Source organism: Hippocampus bargibanti, linkage group LG04 (genome assembly GCF_051943395.1).
Source record: "Hippocampus bargibanti isolate YZ-2025 linkage group LG04, ASM5194339v1, whole genome shotgun sequence".
NCBI lineage: Eukaryota > Metazoa > Chordata > Actinopteri > Syngnathiformes > Syngnathidae > Hippocampus > Hippocampus bargibanti.
The window spans coordinates 5,018,736-5,032,755 of NC_142737.1; the positions used below are offsets into that span (position 1 = coordinate 5,018,736).

At 41.1% G+C, this 14,020-nt stretch overlaps 1 protein-coding gene across 2 annotated transcripts in view; it reads left to right on the forward strand.

Annotated features, from left to right (window-relative positions):
* Positions 1 to 801: 801 nt before the first annotated feature.
* The window catches only part of adgrv1 (adhesion G protein-coupled receptor V1), a 143,655-nt gene continuing 130,436 nt past the window's right edge, over positions 802 to 14,020 (forward strand). The window contains exon 1 of one of the 2 annotated variants that reach the window (XR_016114632.1): positions 802 to 1,102. Coding sequence is in view for 1 of the 2 variants with exons in the window: in XM_088993687.1 (XP_088849813.1) it covers positions 1,084 to 1,102 (19 nt within the window). In the remaining variant the exon portion in view is untranslated. The remainder of the gene's footprint in view (positions 1,103 to 14,020) is intronic. The other variant, XM_088993687.1, reaches the window with a different exon arrangement.

Consider the following 14,020-nt stretch of genomic DNA (forward strand, 5'->3'; position numbering starts at 1 on the left):
TCTAAAAATATGAGCTACACTACTAGTTGTCAAGGTGGTAAATAGAAGAGTCATCGTCCAAGTTCTGTTCGTTTGTAATTAGTTCAATATGGTTGGATTTAATCAAACACACCCTACCCACGTATTATTTAAAACGATTCATGACTTTTTAAATGAACATTAGTCAAATGTTTTTTTTTTGAAAGACAATCAAATACTCGATATGTTCTATCTTTCTAAAAACTGTATTCAGAACAACATTGAGTTTGTTGAATATAAATTAAGCAGGAAAATTCCATTTTGGGGGTTTGCCATTTGGCTCTATACTACAATCTCCTGTCGACTGAAAATGACGTCACAGTGCCCACAGTCTAAATTTGCAAATGTAATGGCTCACCGGTTTTCTGGATTTATTGCCGGATTAAGATTTTTCGAACCCGAGGGGGGGGGGGGGGCGACGTTTTTTGAAACTAGTGCCACGAAAACCACAATCAATTGAGCAATTCGATCATACACGTCAGAGCAAAGCAATGCTCTGGTATTTAGATGTCAATTCTCAAATAGCATGCCCTCCATGCTCAACACAGAACTCAAAATTAAATGGAAAATCTCAACTTTTTTCGGCGAAACATATCAAGTCTAAAACGTCCTCCATAGTTATCGTTTCCAAATTAAGTATGACTAGTCTGCGTTCAGCTCACAAGATGGCGCCGTCGGCCTCCCCAAGAAAAAAACGAACACTTTAGAACAGGGGATTAAATTGAAAATCCAGTCTCATTAGCTTCAACCACCTCGATACTATCCGGAGGTGCACGCGCAACAGCTCGCTAATCTTTGGACCGGGTCATCGTGCGCGCTCCCGCGTGCGTATCCCACACATGGCCGCTGCACACCGGTGGAGAGAGAGAAGAACCGTTGCTTTAACCCACCACAGTCTCTGTTATTTCGATGGAGTACCCGCTCCACCTCGTGGAACGAGCCCGGATCCCACCACCGCTTCATTGGAAGGGATAACCGACTATTGACCACCATTACACGGGGGAACAACCAGTGTTTTTTGTATTCATGGTTTACTCCACCGTCAAGACTCCTTGATAATTAATCATGGACTTGGAGTGGTCAGGTAAGTTCTTTTTCTCTTGCACTTCTCAAAGTAAGGTTTTTGTGTATAAATGTTTACATTTCGGCGGAATATTTAAAAACCGTCAAGTTTATTTTTCTTATCGAGTAGTCGTGTGGTTAATTAACACTTGAGTCGTCATTTCCTAATTAAGACAGAAAGACCGAGAAGACATATTACACTACACTATAGAACACCATTAAAAAGTGCTAATTTTCATCCACACCGTGTTAATCGCCCCCCACCTTTGTCCCCTCCTTCTGGAAACAGCTAATAACACCGAAAAGTCTCAATATTGATTCAGCACGATCACAAAATGAATGGCGGGCGAGCCCATTGACGACGGAGACAAAACGCTTCCATGGTTACAAGCAAGGATCTCCAGTGTGATTGTGACTCTTTGTGTGGGCTTTCCCCAGCCTCACACAGGGATAGCGGGGCTTTCTTGCAAAAAAAAAAAAAAGTCCTCACTCATAATTTATAGGGATGCGAGTGGACACTTGTGTAGGGAATATTCTATGATGCAAAGCTTGATCATGTCCATCCCTTGACAATGCACTTTTCCTGACTCATGAAACACATTCAGCTCATCGCTAATTATTATGACATGATGTCATCTTCTGTGGCCAATCTCTTTTGTTGCCTAATCCCTTTTTGCACTCTGGAAAGGAGGAAGCTGCTTCTGTATCCATTCAACTTTTACACCTGTTCCACGCCAACCGTCTTGCTGCAGAGCGAATGGCACTTGTTTCATCACAAAGCCTTTGTTTCTCGATATCTACATATTTTGATTAATACCATCCATTTTGTCGACATACAACCCTGGAGATCCTCTCTTGCCTCAGGCCCTTTGTCTCCCAGTGTTTATGTCATTGCCTGGAAGGGGTCAGCCTCCCCCCCCCCCTCTCTCTTTAGTGGCCCGCGTGAGGGCCCGAATGTGATTCACGGGGAGGAAACTGTTTTACTGCCTGCTTCGCCCTCCTTCTGTCTCAGCCTCCTAATGGGCGAGCAGGCACAAAAGGGGGTCGGTGCCGTTAGTGGGGGCTGCTCATTGATGAGAAAGCCTGAAGTGTTGCACAGAGTAGACAGGCTAAGATGGATGATTGCGGGCTACTAGAGAGGGATTGCATTGCCAGTGTGAGGTGATGGAGGGAAATGAATGATACTTTTTGAAGCCTGTCCAGTGGGGAATCATTTTTCATGTAAGAAACATCTTCTTTTGAGGAAGGGTTTTTAAAACTTTTGTTAACAGCCTGTTACTTCTCTTAACCCAAACTTCTCAAAATACAGTGATACAGAAACACAAACCTGCAAATATAAATAGATAGGCAGACGACAGCGAGAGAGTGAGAACATGGATAGAAAACACATTGAAATTTGGACTCGTTTCAACTTAATTGATAGTTCAAAGGCAGAGTGTAGACTGCAAGGTTAAAATATCCCATCAATCAGGCACCACAAATAACCAGCGCAAGCCATCTGTACACTTGATGCAAAAAGCCATCAACCCAGCTAGACAGAACACAATTGATGAGGAACTAGGTAAAATTATGGCAGAGAAAGCACGGCAACTTCACTCGGATCTCGTCAAGAGGCAACCTGGAAGTTCATCATCTTGTCAACCGTTTATCGGCACCCAAGCATGGAAAAAAAAAAAAATTCTCGAATGGCGCTTTCCGTCATATTTTCAATTCCCGAATACATTCCTGAATGGCAGTGAATGAGTTACAATGTATTTTGTTTTCAAACTTAATTTTACAAATTACAGTAAAGTCTCGTTATATCGATATCGGTTATATAGATAGTACTGCTTATTACGATACTATTTCTATGAACGCAAGGAGAAAATTTACATGCCGCAGGATCGGATTTATCGATAGTCCGGTTATATCGATATTTTTTTCCGACTCCCGAGAATATCGATATAACGAGACTTTACTGTATGTTTAATTCAGTAAAGTCGGAAAACGCTTTCAGCGACGGATGATATTTAGTTATAGGCGTCACTCTGACAGAACCCAAAATGTTTCTTCTGTATTCCTGATTAAATGTGAATAGAACCGCGATGGCTAGAAAGACTTTTAAAAAAGGGATATTTCGGATTGACTCAACAGACACATCATAAATCAAAACCATAGTTATGTCTTCCATAATGGCAATGTTGTATGCCATGTTTCCGTAAATCCCGTAAAGCGTTTAGACTTAACTGATGGGAGACATGTTTCAGCGGTTGCTGACCTTGGAGCAGAGGAATAAGGAAGTGGTGGACCAATTGTGATGGCCAACAATCCTGAGGTCTCTTTGGTGGTCCCGACCAACCCCGTTTAGCTCCTACTGTGCTGAGAACCTTTCGCCTCACGATCATTAAATTCACGAGCATATAGTCTCAGCTGATGAAGTAGTTTTCGGCAGACGCACCAAACCACACGGCGCCACGGTGGCTGGCGGATTAGTTTTCGGCAGATGAATACCAAACCACACGGTCGAACAGCGCCACGGTGGCTGACGGACTAGTTTTCGTCACCCCCTTTCTTTGAGTGCGGACGTGGTTTGTTATCGAGTGGAGTACTTTTGCTATTATGGGACTGAAAAAGACCCCACCACAGGCTAGTGTTAAGCCGAAGAAGACACAAAAGAAAATTACGGCAGAAGAAGGAGATCATCGAAAAACACAAACGAGGTATGCATTTGTGTGACTTAGCGTCCCAGTACCAGTATGCTAAGTCAACCATTGCTACGTGTGGCTAAGAGTGTTTCTGTGTTGTCGAAGCAACGGTCTCAGGCAATAGAATAGGTTGAAAAACTTCTGTTGATTTGCATTAACGAAAAGCAGCTCGCAGGGGACATTGTGAGTGAGGGTATTATCGCCGAGAAAGCACAGTAACTTCACTCGGGTATCAACAAGAGGCAACTATATCAACGACTAACAGAAAGGTAAATAAAACGACTTTATTATATAGTACAGTTTATTTCTTTAATTACAATACAATATCACATTTATTATACATGCATTAAGGTATATTTTGTGTAGTTTTAAGGCTTATTTAGGAGAAAATTATGTTTTATGGGGACCTGGGAACAGATTATTCTCATTTTAATGGTTTCTTATGGGCAATAAAACGTTCGGCAGACAAACTTTTCGCCTTACACACACTTTCTGGGAACCAATTAAGTTCGTGAGCTGAGGTATCACTGTATATGGAATACTTTTATATATTTATATATTATATTTGGAAAACGGTTGTCATTCTTTGAAGGTGTGCCTTACAGTCCGATGCACCTTATATGGAAAATGTTTGGAAATACACCATTCATTGTTGGTCTGCCTTATACTCCGGTGCGCATTTATACACCGGAAAATAAGGTACAGTAAAGTCTCGTTATATCGATATTCAAGGGAGTCCGAAAAAATATCGATATAACCGGGACTATCGATATATCCGACCCTGTTTGCATGTAATTTTCTCTGTGCGTGCATAGGAATAGCATCGATATAACCGGGACTATCGATATATTCGATATCGATATAACGAGACTTTACTGTAGTTTGTTTTTTTTGTTGCAACCTGGAAAATGGGATACTTTTAGTATGTCGCTGCAATGGGGGAGGGGGGGGGTTGCACATAGACCAGCTCCTTTCTCAATCTTTGATGTCCCTCATTGTTGTATATTTAGTCTTGGTGGAGGAAATTCAAAAGTAGGCGGGAGGGGAGGGTGGTTATTTGAACACTGAGTGGTTATATTTGTCTTTACTTGATGCATTTATCCACATTCCCCCCCCCTCCTTAATGCCTGTCGTTGTAGATTACAGTGTTGTGAGATCAACATCTCAAGATAATAAACACTGAGGCCATCTATTTATGCGAAGAACTGCAGGGGGGCCAGATGATAATGAGATGCTTTGGATTCACTGATAATACAAGATCCTTCTCAGGGATTTCTAATGGTGTGTTCCAAACTCCTGTTTTGATGGCGGAGATTTATTGAGCATGAAAGCAACTCGTGATGAACACTTTCAAATCTTACCTCAAAACCCATCTGTTTAGTTAAATCAGCTATTTTATTATTTATCCTTTATTTATGGTTTTATTGTTCTATGTATTGTTCTTTTAAATGTAAAGTTTCCTTTGGGTGTTCTGAAAGGCTCTTGCAAATTAAATGTATTATTATTATTATTATTATTATTATTATTATTATTTTCTTTTGGTTGACGTCACACTGAATCAAGTACGCCACAACTGCTAAATTAAAAATCACTTCCTGCCCACAATTGACCTCATTCAAAATGAACAGTGAAGCAAGTAATTTCGATAGATGATACCCATTTTTATTATTTATACGACCGTATATCGCCCATTTAAATAATAATTACAGTATTTTCCAGTGTATAAGGCGCACCGGAGTATAAGGCGCACCCCCAGTGATTGGTGTATTTTCAAATGTTTTTCCATATATAATCGATGAAAAGGTTTCTTCAGCCGTCATCTGTACTTCTTTGAAGGTGTCGGACGTTTTGCTTCTTATCCAAGATGCTTCATCAACGAACTAAAGTCTTGCTGGTAGTTTCGGCCCTATATATGCGGTGCCGGACTCTGCTATGATTGGTCCCTGCTCTCAGGTTGAGGGGAGCAGAGGACTACTCACTGCGGCTCCACTGATTACTTCCGTTTTCCTGACTGATTACTTCTATTGTCCTGCCTGAGTATGAGGTCTATGATTGGCCTGATTGCCCCATTTGAACTGGTATCACCTCATCATTCAATGAATAAAAAAACTGTTTTCTGAATATAATAGTGATACCTCGGCTTATAAACTTAATTGGTTCCCAGAAAATGTATGTAAGGCGAAAAGTGTGTATTCCAAACATTAATTTTTCATAGGAAACCATTAAAATGAGAATAATCCGTTCTCAGGTCCCCATAAAACATAATTTTCTACTAAATAAGCCGTAAAACTACACAAAATAAGTTCTTTTATGTATAAAAAATGTGCTATGGTATTGTATGACACATCACTCATTGTGTGTTTCTCGAAAAATAGTTTGTATGCCAAGATTATATTCTCGCGAATTTATCATTCATAAGGCAAAAAAAAGTTCGATAGCTAAAGCGTAAAATGAGGTATTACTGTATAGAAATATCTAAAGGTTTTCCAAATATAAGGCACACCACATTATGAGGCGCTACAGTAGAGGCTATGCACGACTACTTCTACAAGGGGGTCAGAGAGATGGAGTCTGGGGCTGCTTACAGTCGTTGCGAGACCTGTTGTGGCTCAAGATAACCTCACATATAAGGCGCATCGGCTTATATAAGGATTTTGGCTGCGCCTTATACGCTGGAAAGTACGGTACTCCTTCGAGGATACATACACAAAAGAAATTACAGTTTAAATGCAGTTTATTTTCGGATAATCATACCGTAGTCTATACACTAAATAAGTGCTCAATATCACTATTTGAAAAACTACTTGTATTCATTGTCGGATTCATGATTTTGTGATCAATTGGACCAGAATCCATCAGGCAAGTTACAAAGCGCTCTTGAGGGGACAATACCGCTTCTTTATGTCAGTCAATCAATAGAGAACGACCGGTTGGTCTCTGTGTGCTGCCATCTGGCACTTTGGTGTTGTTGAAAAAGGCACCTCGACATCTACTGTCACCGTGAATGCGTATGCAGCCTTGTAACAACACAGAATGGGGAAAAAAGGCCATTCTGATTAGTAGGGTTTGGATTTACGTGGAAAAAAAACTTGTCAAAAACAAAAACAAAAGAGAACTGTGGCCATGTCGGTAATGTCCGCAAAAACCTCAAAAGTGGCATGTGGGAACAAAAGCGGAGCTCATTTTAAATTACCCTCTGCTCAGCGAAACGTAACATCCGGCTTGTCCTCAACCAAAATCCAGCTTCTGTTCTGAGAGCGCTCTTTTGAAAGGCAATTAGCATTTCATCCAATCCCAAGCAGTTACATGCAATGAAGTAATACCCGTTCCAAATTGGAACGTGGAGAGCACAACCTTGTTTAATCCCCCTCAAAGTGTCTTTCTGCTTGCTTCGATCACTGCGTGTCATACAAGCTAATCAGTCAGTCTGCGTCTCCCGAAATGCTTTAAAAAAGGGCTTCTTCCTCAATTGGAACCACTTTCCTTTTCATATATGCCCTTTTTTCCTCCTCGCAGTTTCTGAAGTCGTTGAAAACATTCTTGCTTTTGTCGACAAGGATCGTGAGATGAACTTGGCGGAACTTTAGAGCGTGCGAACAGCTGCGCGGACAATACCTCAGGAAAACTCTCCCGTCTTGCTCTGTTTTCCTTTTCACAGTAAAATGCACATTTGATTGACAGGCTCTTGCCCCCCGAAGGAGAGAAAGGCCAGTGTGAAGTATCTTCTGACAATAGCCCGAGCGCTGACCTCATACATTTTTTTGTTCTTGAAGGCCAGGGTTTCCATCAACATTTCCTCGTGTGGAATTGCGTAGTCGGACTGAATTAAACTCCGTTTCGTTCTTATTTCCTCAAATTTCCCCATCCCCTGTTCCCTTTTTGATGAATTAATGGCAGAACGTCGTTATTTTTCTGCTAAAAATAAACTGTTTTTGGGGGTAGAAAGAACAATCTAAAACAGGGGTCGGGAACCTATGGCTCTTTTGATGATTGCATCTGGCTCGCCGATAAAACTAAATACATTTTCTCGCTTTTTCGCTGTTCTTTTCCTGTTTGGGCGGAAAATGCAATTTTTATTGGATGATACTGGCTGAAAGCGCAATTTTGATTGGATGATACTCACCTAAGGTGGCTGTTGATCTCGAAACAGGTAAACGCCCCCTTTTAAATAAGCCTGACGAGTCAAAAAAATGACTGGTTGAATGGACCGAAGGATTTGCCTTCATGCAGAGAAAAGGTTCTGCTGTGATTCTAATTTGCAATGAAACCGCTGTGAGCATACGACACAGGAAAGGCAGACGACAAAGCTTGAAACAAAAACAAAAAAACAAAAGTGAAAAAGCAAAATAAAAGGTGAGAAAATGGGTAAAAAGCACAGTGAAATTTGGACTTGTTTCAACTCAATCGTTCAAAGTCAGAGTGTAGACTGCAAGGTTAAAATATCCCATCAATCAGGCTCCACAAATAACCCGCACAAGCCATCTGTACAATTTGAAGAGAAAAGACAAGCAAGGGTACCAGCTATCAATGAAGTTTCTAGTGTGCCTGCCTGCATCTGTTGCTGTTGCAATATCACAACTTCTAAGATGGACAACCCAGAGCTCCTTGAGACACTATGCAAAAAGCTATCCATTCCATCAAGCCCTCAACGACCATCACAAAGGTAAATAAAACGGCTTTATTACACTGTACAGTTTATTTCTTTAATTACAATACAATAGCACATTTGTTGGTATATTTTTTGTAGTGTTTAGGCTTATTTAGTTGAAAATTATGTTTTATGAGGACCTGGGAACAGATTATTCTCATTTTAATGGTTTCCTATGGGAAATTGATGTTTGAAATAAACACTTTTTCGCCTTACACACACTTTGTGAGAACCAATTAAGTTTGTAAGCCAAGGTATCTCTGTCCTTCTGTGTGAGACAGCAGCAAGCAAGCGTGCAAGCTAATGAGCAGTGTGCAGGCTAGCTAGCAGTAACTTCGCATATGGATCCGGCAAGTTGACTTTGATTCCGATCGTTTGGTAGGATTTGGATGGAAAACTATTCATACTAATGGTGAGTATTATCACGAAGTTATTTTAAATACAGTAAAGTCTCGTTATATCGATATTCAAGGGAGTCCGAAAAAATATCGATATAACCGGGACTATCGATATATCCAACCCTGCGCGCATGTAATTTTCTCCGTGCGTGCATATAAATAGTATCGATATAACCGGGACCATTGATATATCCGATATCGATATAACGAGACTTTACTGTAATACATTCTGATGAAATCACGTTCATGCGTATTTGTGTGTGTGTGTGTGTGTGTGTGTGTGTCTCACTGAAAGACATTTCTAAATATTTTACTTTTATGTCTCTCTTAGTCAAAAAGGTTCCGACCCCCTGCTCTAAAATAAGTGTGGTGTGTAATGCAAACCGTTGACGGATTGAACCATGTATGCTTTCGCTGTACTCATTTACGATGGATGCCTCTTAATTTTCTTCCTTCTGTAATGAGAACATCGTCTGATCTAAAAATACTCCAAAGGAAAAAACGACATGCAGAGTGCAATTATGGGCTTGTGAGTTGACCCGGTATGCTCGCCGTGGCCACGCCGCCCGTGGGTGGTTTCTGAGGTCAGGCCCAACACACACTGGGCCGGTGGCTTCGCTAAGCGCAGGACAAACATGTAGCCAAGGAGAGAATTCGTGATGGTGTTTTTTAGCCATAAACGCAGCTCGAGCTGCCTAAATACACACCGTTCTCGAATAATATATGGTATTAACAATTTTGGGGTTGAGCAAAAATATATTTGACCACTGCCTGGTTTTGTTTCAACTCCCGTAAACTACGCAGCGGTATGACCGCAAGGAATATCCATTTTCCAATGTTTACAAGCCTTCAATGTTTTATGTTGGTCATTTTCAAAGTTGAACGTCCAAAGCTGAACACGATTTGGTCGGTCAGTCCCCATTTTTTCTTAGCTGTTGTAATTGTATTTTCCCATACAGTGAGACCTCAACTTACGAATTTAATTGGTTCCCAGACAGAGTGTGCAAGGCGAAAAGTGTGTATCTCAAAAAAAAAATTCCCATAGGAAACCATTAAAATGGGAATAATCCGTTCCCGGGTTTTCATAAAATATACTTTTCAACTAAATAAGCCTTAAAACTACACACAACATACCTTATTGTATGTATAATAAATGTGCTATTGTATTGTAATGAAATAAATACACTGCATTGTATCATAAAGTCACTTTATTTACATTTGTGATGGTCATTTATGGCTTGATGGAATGGCATTGGAGGTCGAAGGTCAAAGGGAATTGCTGTTTGGAAAGAGAGGCGATAATGAAATATAATGTAAGAATGAAATGTAATGAAAGAAATAAACTGTGCTGTAAAATAAAGTTTTATTTACCTTTTTGATGGTCGTTGATGGCTTATGGAAGGAGAGTCACCTTCCATAAGGACTGTTGGTAACTTAACCTCTGGTGCTGTTCGGTCTTGTGCTTCCGCCGAAGATCACTCTGCCAGCCGTGGTGGGTGTGTATTATGAAAATAGTGCTTATTATAAGGTTTAATTTTCATAAATTTGACGTTTGTAAGACAAAAAGTTTGTAAGTTGAGGTGTTTGTAAGTTGAGGTGTCACTGTATATAAGGCGCACCCAAAACCATTATTTTTTTCCAAAGATAACCCTGCGCCTTATACACAGGTGTGTATTATATGTGAAGTAATATTGAGCCACAACAGGTCTCGCTACAACTGCCAGCAGCCACCGACTTCTGTAGGGGAAGTAGTGCGTAACCCCAGCCTCTTCTGTAGCGCTTTATAATGCGGTGTGCCTTATATTTGGAAAACCTGTTTCTATAATCTATCTTGACAACATTTTCATTCATTGAAGATGCGCCTTATGGTCCGGTGCGCCTTATATATGGAAATGTATTTAAAATAGACCATTAATTGGGGGTGCGCCTTATACTCTGGTGCGCCTTATACACCGGAAAATACAGTATTTGCCATTGGAATGAATGGAAACCGAATTCATTCATACACAAAAACTGTTTGAAGTAATATTTTAACATTCCCAACAGTCACTTATACTCTATATCAGTGTCTGAAACTCATGACAAAAAGTTAGCGGACACCAGGGCAGACAACTCTGAAAAGTTGCCTGCCTGGCCACAAAGGTGCCTGCCCCATTTTTCACAACTTGAAACACAATAAAACGACTAATCCCAAACAAAAAATGTTCCGAAGTATAAAGGATATATTTTAATGAAGGAAGTACCTACCACAAATGCTCCCTTGCTTAATTTATGGTAAATATCCCTTGCTGAAGATTTTGCTCCAGTTGTCGTTTGTCGTCATGGTGCACAATGCAATGTTTGCGTTGCATTGTCTGCTAAAAGCCATGTGGACTCCTCTTTCTCAGCGCCTTTCAAAACTCTCAAGTACACTTTACAGTCACGGGATAGTCCGAAGCACGAAACAGACTTCTGATTGGCTGCCGTGCCGAGTATGCCAAAGGAACGTTCATTTGGCAATTTGCATACTTGTTTGCATAATTTGCATACACGCTTGTCGCGGTTTGCTTGTCGCTTTTGCTTCATTGAATAAAACAAACATTTGATTTGATTTTTTTTTTTTTGAAGAAGAAGAAGTTGTCGGCCACCCGTGCCAAGACGTTTTGAAAAATGTACGCCCGACGTAAAAGTTGTACGTCCCGGGCCTCCGGGCAGACGTTATTTCAAACACTGTCTATATACAGTAAAGTCTTGTTATATCGATATTCAAGGGAGTCTGAAAAAATATCGATATAACCGGGACTATCGATATATCCGACCCTGTTTGCATGTAATTTTCTCCGTGCGTGCATAGCAATAGTATCGATATAACCGGGACTATCGATATATCCGATATCGATATAACGAGACTTTACTGTATTTCATAACTATATAATATCTAAATGAAAGGAGTACCAGTTCTTAACTCACTCCAGAACTTGTTCGTCGCCGCAGTTGGCACAGTAAAAACGGATTGGTAGGTCGCTGATCGTTTTCGATGATAATTCGTCATACGTGCTCGTTTGCATGCTGCCTTTGGGATCATTAATTTCCAATCTTGCATCCATTTTCTGATCTGCGTATCTTCTCAAGGGTCACGGAGCCTCCTGGAACCTATCACCGCTGTCTCCGGGTAGTAGGCCCGGTGTCATATACAATATCTTTCATTAGCAAACACATCCCAAGTGAAGTGTTTTTGACGATTCCAAATGAGTTTACTTCAAAATGTCAATGCTTGTGCATTCTTGCTTGGATCTTGCTTTTGTGACTCCACTTCTAGAAGTTTTCTTCCTTTTCATACTGATTCATGGATACATCTGCACTTTTGCTGTTTAGTGGTTAGATGTAACCAGAAACGGTTTCACAAGGGCGTCTCAGGACCAGGACAAGCTCATGGTATAGAAGCCACACGGAAAAGCCCTTGATTAAACTCTACTGACTGATGTCCAAGGCACCCTTCTTGCAAAAGGGAAGTACAAGTATCGCCTTCCACTTCTAAACCTTCAAAAACTTGGAACTCGTTGAAATAATTATGGGGCATGGCAAAATCGACCATGTAATTATAGTCACAACAAATTCTGCTCTCAATGAAAAGTCGCAACGTATTTTGAACGAGAAACGATGCCACTTGTCAAGCATTCACAAGGGCACGTATCATCTGAAGCGTACTGCGGTGTGTCACACTTAAGCTACAGTCATCCACCAAGTCTTAAGTCTCCAATTAAATTATTGATGCGAAAAGATGACGACGACACAGTGGCCGCTACTAAGCGAAACCCAAGAGGGCAACATCATTGTACGTCCCGGCGCTAACCGCTACCGGACACCTCCTCCGCGTGTCCGAATGGGCTATCTCGTAGATCAATGAGCGTGCAAGGGATCCGTAGCTGTTCACCGATATCCCGTCACTACTGGGCTGATAGGTTACAGGGTCAAGCCACTACGGGCTGCGTTATCAGCATGTCTGCTCACCGTGCTTATCACTGAGCCTGTTGAGAAGGGCTTTCTGGGAAAGACTAATCCGTCACGTCCATTCTTTTTTGATACAACTCGTGTTCAAACCAGCTGTCTAGTGCGCTCACCCCTACGCGCAAAAGTATTCAGTTGATGGAACGTACGTGACAGCAGCACTGAAGGGGGTAGCTGGAGTGAACCTACAAAGCACACAGCAAAATCTATTGACTCAAGCTTGAGCTATATCTGGAAATGGATAAAAGCGGCGTTGTTTTTTCATTGTTTGTTTGTTGACATGACAACTGTGTTTTGAAGGCCGTAACACAAACATGTGAAACACAATTCTTTTGAACACAACTTCCAAATGTCAGTCTTCAAATGCGTAAGGCGTGAGCTTTAGCAACGTCAACAGCTAAACGAGATTAAAATTTGCAATGTGTTTAATCCTACTTTTCAAATGCGATCCCGGTATGAGACCCCCTCTCAACCCCCCCATTCCCACATGTCTAACCGCAAGGGTTTGACCACGCTTTGCCTCGCAGTGTATAGTCGCTCCTTTGTGTGCTGTTGGATTGCAGGTCCACAATATTTACCATATTTTCCGGTGTATAACACACACACACACACACACACACACACACACACACACACACACACACACACACACACACACACACACACACGCACACACACAAGGGAGACGACAGAGCTTGAAACAAAAAAAAAACAAAAATGAAAAAAAAACTTAAATGGTGAGAAAATGGATAGAAAACAGTGGAATTTAGACTCGTTTCAACTTTATTGATAGTTCAAAGGCAGTGCAGACTGCAAGGTAAAAATATCCCATCAATCAGGCTCCGCAAATAACCCGCACAAGAGGGTTGAGTGAACGCTGGCGCGTGCGGCTGCCGCTGCTCACCTGCAGAAAAAAATATCCTGTGACTGTAAAGTGTCCTTGAGAGCTTTGAAAGGCGCTTATAAATGAAATGTATTATTATTATTATTACTTTAAAATGACTTAATTCCAAATCCCGTTTCACTTCCCACTAAGTCGCAAAGTGATCAGTATTTAAATATCTCATTCCCGAATTTGTTCTGGTTTTGGTTTTTCTTGCGGGGGGTGCCGATAAAGCGCTGGTCAGACCTCTGACAATGTTTTTCCCCATCCACGAGGGGGCAGAATTTGCCTTTTGTCCATGTTAGAGATTTGTTACAGCTTCAGCTGTTGTTAAAGGGCT